The sequence below is a fragment of the Sinocyclocheilus rhinocerous genome, unplaced genomic scaffold (assembly GCF_001515625.1).
Source record: "Sinocyclocheilus rhinocerous isolate Xijiao unplaced genomic scaffold, SAMN03320098_v1.1 scaffold592, whole genome shotgun sequence".
Lineage (NCBI taxonomy): Eukaryota > Metazoa > Chordata > Actinopteri > Cypriniformes > Cyprinidae > Sinocyclocheilus > Sinocyclocheilus rhinocerous.
Window position 1 is genome coordinate 702,413 of NW_015642562.1, and position 9,030 is coordinate 711,442.

General features: G+C 33.1%; 1 protein-coding gene and 1 pseudogene across 1 annotated transcript; both read right to left on the bottom strand.

Annotated features, from left to right (window-relative positions):
- LOC107756225 (claudin-9-like) lies at positions 1-771 on the bottom strand. Its single transcript, XM_016573264.1, has 2 exons — positions 611-771; positions 1-511 (listed from the first exon to the last, which is right to left on the bottom strand). The coding sequence occupies exons 1-2, from the start codon at positions 754-756 to the stop codon at positions 415-417; spliced, it is 243 nt and encodes an 80-aa protein (XP_016428750.1). The 5' UTR covers positions 757-771; the 3' UTR covers positions 1-414.
- A 5,227-nt stretch (positions 772-5,998) lies between these two features.
- LOC107756224 (claudin-19 pseudogene) lies at positions 5,999-8,507 on the bottom strand (annotated as a pseudogene).
- Positions 8,508-9,030: the final 523 nt, after the last annotated feature.

The following is a 9,030-nucleotide window of genomic DNA, read 5'->3' on the forward strand; positions in this document are numbered from 1 at the left end:
AACTAGCTGAAAAAAAATAAGTTACAGGCAAAATATTTTATTTCAGTTTTTTCAAAGATCTTGGCTTCAGTTTTAGTTCACTATAATAACTCCACCGTAAAGTGAGTGTTTCGTATCAGAATCGAGTCAAAGCTGATATTTTACATGCAGTGAATTATAGATGATCTAATTCTGAAACACTGCCAGCATCTGCTAGTTGAAACTTTAAAACTGAAGTCTTTTCATATAAGCTGAGAAAGTTATATACATTTTTAATGCAAGATTATGAAATAATGAACTCATTACGAAATCAACGCTAAATATTGGTGCACATTCAGTCAATGAAGTAAGCTCAATTCGTTCGACTTCTAAAATGCAAGTACTAAAAAAATACACATTTCCATGTACAAAAAAATGAAAGCTAAAATGAGAGGCTCAGACATAAGCTTTAGAGGTGCTGTTTTCTGACGCCGGCGCTGATCTGTAGATCTTCTTCTGCGGCTGTGAAGAGCTGTAGTTATAGTCGTGACCCCTGAGAAAGAGAGAGAATAAAGAAAGTCATGACTCGTTGTTGTTGTGTTCATCACAGATTAGTTTCAGAGCTGTGATCCGTCTCTGGTAAGAGACTCACCGTGTTTTGGCAGGTCTTGAACTCTTGAAGGAAGTGCAGAGGATTCCTCCGCCCAATATAGCCAGAGCTGCAGCCGCCCATCCCAGATACAGACCGGCGCCCAGTTCATACCTGAAACATCCGCATGTGAGCGTGTTTATTGGCATTTACAAGATAACCCAAGCCCAAAAGTGTGTTTTAACCCTATAAAACCTTCTAAATCATATTCATCCAAGGCCTGTAAATGATCAAACTTTGCTGTTTGACACAATCAACTCCATGCCTCCTGTCGTGTGATTGATAGTTTAGAGTTTTTTATCATGTAAAAGCTCTTTTAGTGTAGTTGTACTTCATGTGTCTTTCTGCTGTCAAATCTTGGCTGATTTTTATCAAGTAAAGGTCAGAATAACTGCAGTCATATCTCCAGATGAACACTTACTGGACTGAAGCAGCTCAGCTTTACTTGATTCTCCATCAATCATTTTTTAGATTCTCAAATCTGATCTTCAGGATCTTTTGAGGAGCGTTTGTTTCCAGAAGCTTTACTTTCACTGTTCCTCAGCGGAGGAATGATCTTCACAAGCCTCCAGAACATCTCACATCTTCTGAGGAGCGGTTATTTCTTCAGCTCTCAATCAGCATCGGATTGCATCACATTATATGTTTGGATCATTTCAATCTCATCTTACTAAGACATGTTATTGGAGATATAGAGCGACGACTGATATTTAGATCATTTTATGTAAGTATCTGCTATACTGTTATAAAGATCTCATTGATTTACATTACAAGCATCATATAAATCAGCATCTGCACCAACACTGAATAAAACTGAGCTGTTTTCTCACTATATCAGACTATATGAGCCATAAAACCCTGATGGATCAAATATGATACTCATCAGAAACACATATGCACACTCTTTTTAAATATTTTGTCTGAAGGTTCAATAAACTCTTCAGCTTCAAAACCGTTTTTAGACTGTTGTTTCATATGTCAGACTTTACAGGGTTAAATCTACACTGTAAAAAATTACCGTGAATTTAACGGTAAAAGACTGTAAAAATGCTACAGTAAAAACCTGTTAAATGGTTAACGGTAAATTCCCTACTATATACGGTGAAAAACTGTATTGGACATTAATTTTACGGTAGTATACCGTTTTTGGAAGTGAAAAAGACTGTATAATTTACAGTGAATAACCGTAAATTGACATTCCCAGAATTCCCTGCGTTACATTTCAAATTTGATGTTTTTTTTGTTGAAATAACTGTTTCTTTTTAGTTTTTTCTTATCAGTTTTGTATATTAGGGTTGTGTGTTACACCTAATGTTGTTAAATGAATGTTTATTGCATTATTTCAGTTTCATGTGTGTTACCATGATGGTGTTTAGTGTTTGTGGCTTCGGTTCATCATGTGACTTTCTGCATTTGGTGGTTATCAGTGTATTACAAAGGTACAAAACAGATTTCAGTACTTCAATAGGTCACACACACACACACAGCAATCACATCAGAAACACATTCCATATGCTTAATTAATTTACGTGCACACATACAAATGACTAAGAGTGCATGCACCATGGGAGTATCAATTATGGTAGTAATAAAGTTTGTTGTACATGCATATGATATTTGAACATTAAGGCAATAGCATGGTATTCTCTCATAAAAAAGATAAAAACTGCTTTTAAAAGGTACTAATAAGCACACTTGAGGTACTAATATGTACTTTTAAAATACAAATGTACCCATTAAGGTACAAATATGTACCATTTAGAGGGAAATAAGATACAAAAACATACCTTTTAGCTTTTTGTACCTTTTTCTGAGAGTGCAAAACTGATATACTATTAAGTCCAGGTCATATTTCACCCCAAAAGCAAAATAAAAAATATATAAGAACAGGCAGAACATGTGAATATGTTTGATCATTCAGTCAGAGTGTGCGTTATTATACTGACCCGACAGGATGAACATGACTCCGGCTGTGAGGCTGATCTTGCCCTTCGACTCCTCAGATGTGCTGCCCAGTTTAGTGCAATACAAAAACATACCTTTTAGCTTTTTGTACCTTTTTCTGAGAGTGCAAAACTGATATACTATTAAGTCCAGGTCATATTTCACCCCAAAAGCAAAATAAAAAATATATAATTTAAAATTAATTAATTATATTTTCCATGAAAGTAAAGCCTGTTCTTGAGACCACTGTGATTATTTTAATTCTGACATTGCTTTTTTTTTTCATTTAAATTAATTATATTAAACTAAGTATTTAATTGTCATTATTGAACTGCATTTCATTTATTCTGATTTAAAAAGTTTTTTTTTTTCATTGTGTTGAAAATAATGTCAAAAATGCAAAATATAATTGCTTACACTTTTCTTCAATTTTGAAGCACACTTTCATTCAAAAGTTTGGGGTCAGAAATTAATACTTTTATTCATTAAGGACGCATTAAATTGATGAGAAGTGACAGTAAAGACATTTATAATATGACAAATGATTTCTATTTCAAATAAATGCTGTTCTTTTGAACTTTCTATTCATCAAAGAATCCTCAAAAATAAAATGTATCACAGTTTCCACTAAAATATGAACTGTTTTCAACATTGATAATAATCAGAAATGTTTCTTGAGCAGCAAATCAGCATCTTAAAATCATTTCTGAAGATCATGTGACACTGAAGACTGGAGTAATGATGCTGAAAATTCAGCTTTGATCACAGAAATAAATTACATTTTACAATTTATACAAATAGATAACAGCTATATTAAATTATAATAATATTTCACTATTTTTACTGTATTTTGGTGACACAAAAATATAAAAAATCTGACCCAAAACTAATGAAAGATGAATTCAAGTAACATGGTATATGGATATGGTAATGATACAGTCAGTAAATATCAAAAGCAAAAGAAATAAAAAATTATATAGTGCATGAAATGAAGCCTATTCTTAATTTTTTTTTTTTTAATTTAAGATAAATTTTACTAAATTAAATATTTGTGCCATGATGATATGTGACCCTCTCTGTGAAATCCAGGCTAAAGTCTCAAAATCTAATTATGAGATAACAAGCATCAAAGTTTGATTTCAACCAACCATTAATTTCACTATGATTCCAATCTTTGACATGGCTTTACTCAGTCAGTATTAAAGATATAAAGGTTATATTTTCACAGAATGTTCTACATCTTTGAAAACCCTTTAGCTGGGTTTTCACAGGCAGGGTCACATATTTGTAAATAATAATTTTAAATATAATTTTTTTCATTGTAAGTTTGTTAAAAAATGCCAACGATGTTGAAACTGACAAATCACATGAGCACTTATCCCCTCAATCCATTTCTCCTATTCAAAATGAACAGCACAAACTCTAGTTAGTGTGAGTTACCAGACAGAGACAGCATGGACTCAAACTGCTTGCAATTTCTGACGCCGGTGCTTCCCTCGGCACACGACTGCCACAGGTTCTGATAGTACCACACAGACGTGATCAGCTGATCCGCAAACGTCGACGTGCGCCACGAATCATTCACCAACGACACGAAGGAGAGCAGCCAGCCTCCCAAACACATCAAGAACCCCAGCAGCTGAACCCCCGTCGACATGATCAACTAACACGGCTCAAATCCACACAGTATCCAATAAACGAAAGAATCCACAACAGACTTCACACCGACCCGAGCGCCGTACCAGGATGGGACTGTGTTTGACTGTGTCAGTGTGTTATAAGAGTCATAAAACCATAAACTCTGGTCCCTCCTGTATGGCTTTCACTAGAGAACACGTGGAAGTCAATGCAGGAAGAGTCATGTGACTCAATAGAGAAAAGTTTGAATTTGACCTCCAAAACAGCCTCTAAAACCCTTGACCTTTAATGAGGTCAAACTGGGGTCGAGGTGCATGTGGCTTTAAGAATGAGAAAGTCAAACTAAATAAACAGTCACCTTCTGATTCTAAATGAACTAGATTTTGTGTGTGCCTGAACACATTTGATATAAAGCAGAGCTGAAACAAGGGTCAGTTTTAACTAGAGTTTATCAAGATGAACTTTGAATGATGGCTTAAAGTCTTGCCTAAACGTTTAATAAAGGTCCCATAGTTTACACCTTTCTGGAGTTTTATTTTAGGTTTTGATGTCCTTAAGAATATATATTTGCGGTATAAGTACCAAAAACCATCTCAATATATTTTTACAGCTCCTAGTCTTGAAGCCAACAGATCAGTTTGTAGTTAGTTTTTTAATGTTATTGATATTTTTGTATGATTTATATACTATTATAGTCAATGTTATTTTAGTATCATTGATATAGCATTATGGTTTTTGTTAACATTATGAGTTTGCCTTTATTTTTCTGTTTTCACTTCAATTTTTGTTTGTTTTAGAACTGTCATGTTTTGTATTTTTATAAAATATGTTTGTTTTGATTCTTTTTTTTTCATTTATAACTTTTAGTTCATTTAGTTTTAGTCAGTTTAGATATTTGACGATAAACTAAACAAAAAAGAGAAATGTTGCTTTGGCAACTAGCTCAAATAAAGTATGTTTTTTTTTACTATAATAACCCTGATTATAGTATTCATTAAAGGGGTCATATGATGCGATTTCAATTTTTCCTTTCTGTGTTTTTTGAACTTTAAACCGCATAAACACATTTCATTACACCAAATACACAAAATAATGTTCTTTTTAGCAGCATCATATGACCCCTTTAATATTTTGAATGATCTTTTATTTTTATATTTTCAGTTTTCATTTTATTTTTAGTTTAGGTTTTTAGTAATTTTGTTATGTGCTTTTGTAATTTTGTTAATTATTTTTTAAATATATTTATTTATCTTAATTTTAGTACTTAAACTTATGTATTTCACATACACCATTTCTAATTTTCATGTTTTTTTAATTTTTATTATTATTTTTCCTCCAATATTTATTTTATTTCAACTTTGATTTAAACGGTTTTGGAAAATGGTTTTAGTTTTAGTTAACATTTTTTTCTTTAAGTAATTTTTTTTAAAATTAAACTTCCTAAAGTAAATCCACTTCCTGTAAATCAAATTTCAGTTCATCTTGCTGTAGATTGTGGCCAATTTAAATCTGAACCCATAAATTAAAAGAATTAAATTCTAAATTCTGCCCAAAAACTTTGATTTAAACGGTTTTGGAAAATGGTTTTAGTTTTAGTTAACATTTTTTTCTTTAAGTAATTTTTAAAAAAATTAAACTTCCTAAAGTAAATCCACTTCCTGTAAATCAAATTTCAGTTCATCTTGCTGTAGATTGTGGCCAATTTAAATCTGAACCCATAAATTAAAAGAATTAAATTCTAAATTCTGCCCAAGAGTCAAACTGCAATCATTTGAGACACATCTGCAGAAAACTGTACTGTATTCTAGAATAAAGGTGTGTGTGTGAGTGTTTTTATGACTAGTATAACCTCGTTTTGTCACAGGATTGAGCCACAGGCGAACAGTAAAACGCTCATGATACTGTATCACTGAAACCAAGCAGCAGTGTGACGTAATGCGAGCGAAGGCCACGTGGAGCGCGTGTCTCACCTGGAAGGCCCAGGACGGTCTTGAATCTCTGGCAGTGAATGGCTCCGAGCGAGTTAGACGCACACGACAGCCACAGACCTTCAAACTGAGAGCTGGCCGTCACCACTGCCTCCCCGTGACTGGCTTTCCTCCACACGGCTGAGTTTGTGGAGCTGGACTCCAAACACCAGCCCACGATTCCCAGAAACATTCCCATCAGCTGAAACACCATCGCTGCCATCCTGAACCAGAGATTCTGAGACTATTCACACAAACAAACAGATAAACAGCTGTGGTCAAAAGTTTACATACACCTTGCAGAATCTGAAAAACGTTCATTATTTTACCAAAATAGAAGGGATTTTTTTATTTAGTGCTGTCCTGAGTAAGATATTTACATAAAATATGTTTAAAGGTTCAAAAGGTCACTAATGCTACAGAAAGAAGAGCTGGGGGTGAAAACTTTTGAACTGAATAAGATGTGTAAATTTAGTTTTAATATCATAATGTTTTTCATTTAGTACTGCCCCTCAGAAGCTACAGAAGATACTTGCATATTTCCCAGAGCACAAAATAAGTCAGACTTACCCTGATCTTTAAATTCCAAAAGTTCTCACCCCCTGGATCTTAATGTTTGAACCTTCTGTAATAGGTGCGTATGAGTCCCTCGGTTGTCCTCAGTGTGAAAAGATGGATCTCAAAATCATATGCTGGAGAGGATTCAGATATGCAAAAGATGCTGGAAAACTGAAGAATTTGTGGGAGCTGAAGGATTTTTCTGAAGAATAGCGGGTAGTTTAACTGTTCAGGACAAACATAGGACACATGAACAAACATCACTAAACAAAAAAAAAACACAGTATTAAGAATCGAGGGTATATAAACTTTTGAACGGGGTCATTTTTATAAATTCAGCTATTATTTTGTCTTGTGGTCTATATGTAAACATCTTTTATGTAAAATATCTGATTCAGGACAGTACTAAATAAAAAAAAAACATGCATTTTTATTTTCACAAAACAAGCAACGTTTTGCAGATTCTGCAAGGTGTATGCAAACTTTTGACCAAAACCGTACTCTCAAAATGAAGGTTCTTCAACGGTTCTTATGGTTTTGCTTTATAGGGTTCATAATTTGCTGTGTGGCTGTTTAAAGATGCTTCTTCATATCAGTATATTGGATTCTGGGTTCTTTGAAGCACCAGAACACAAACATAACCAGAAATGAAGATTCATCAGGCTGGAAAAACACATTTGTTATATACAAACCCCTCTATAAAAGCCTTCAAAATATAGATAGGAATAAAACTGCTAAATTTAGTGAATTTGGTGCATGCCTTGGTTTTACATATAGTGTCTGACCTTAAGGGGTAAAATATCAAAGTTTGATAGAAATGTTAATGAAACCCCGAATATTTATCTAATTCAGATACTACACTAAATATTAACTGACTATGTTACACATCACAGTTCAGTGAAATTTCAACTTTGGTTTTTAAACTTGAAGAAATAAACACTTTCTCAATAATAACATCTCAGTAATGTATTTTATAAGTTATAAGTTACATAAAGAACTCTTGCAAAGAACTATTTCAGCATAAAGGTTCTTCAGGTTGATGTGATTCTAAATAGAACTATTAATATCACGTTTAAGTATTTCTAGAGTGAGAAATTCAGACGTGTTCTATTCATGACCGGTCAAACGTTGGACTTCAAACTCTTGGGAAATAAAAGCAAATCATGCAGTGCTTAACTTAGCAATTTATTTATCTAATAACATGCATAAAAATGCGATTCACTCATAATGATGAATAAAGCCTTTCAGGTTATTTTAAGATAATATTATAGTTTTTATTCATATTTTTAAAATGAGTTTTTATGTTTATATTTTTATTTTAGTTGCTTTAGTAATTTTGCCATTTTTATTAGATTTTTTTTTACTATATAGTTTTTTATTAATTGTTTATTGCAGTTTTACCATTTACATTGTTAAACAAAATAGAAATATTGCCTTAGCAACTAAAATAAAATCAGTTTAAGCATGTTTTATTTGTTATTATTTAAATAATAATAATAATGCATACTTAAAACAAAAGATGCACTGATATTTAAAAAAAAAAAAATAACTTGACAACAGAATATCTGACAAATATTCATCAGTTTAGACCCAAAGCACAATCAGAAACTGCTACAGATATTTTGATATATTGATGAAAATGAATATTCACACGCACCTGTTTGGCTCCCAGTGGACTGTGACCTAATAATGAAAAATAATTTTGTTAGGTTTCCCCTGAAATAGTGGCTTTTAAGCAGGGTTTTCCATCTATATGAGAGACAGCAGTGATGGGCGAGTGTCACTGTGTTAATATTGGCTTTAGGTCAATAACCCTGAAAAAATCAAATCCTCTTCAAAACACAAAAAGGGGGCAGAGAGATGGCCTTCTTTCCAGATGAGACTCATCTCTTGATTCAGGGTCATCCGTCTGTTTCACACACTTCACAGCACACCGATTACGCCATTATCAACAAACACAACACCAGGCTTTATTCCACTCAAGTGCTTAAAGATCATTTACAAACTACACTAATGTTCAAAAGTTTGGGGTGCTTTTGAAAGACGTCTCTTCTGCTCACCAAGACTGCATTTATTTGATCAAAAGTGAAATATTATTCCAATATTTAAAATACCTGTTTTCTATGCGAATAGGTGTTAAACTGTAATTTATTTCTGTGATGCGCAGCTGAATTTTCAGCATCATTACTCCAGTCTTCAGTGTCACATGATCTTCAGAAATCATTCTAATATGCTGATCTGCTGCTCAAGAAACATTTATGATTATTAGCAATGTTGAAAATAGTTGTGCTGCACAATATTTTTGTGGAAACCGTG

Bases quoted from the DNA above. Each gene is read 5' to 3' on its own strand.
- LOC107756225 (XM_016573264.1), bottom strand. From the start codon at position 756: ATGCCAATAAACACGCTCACATGCGGATGTTTCAGGTATGAACTGGGC. The intron at 512-610 runs GTGAGTCTCTTA...TCTCTTTCTCAG, and splicing joins TCAAGACCTGCCAAAACACG to GGGTCACGACTATAACTACA.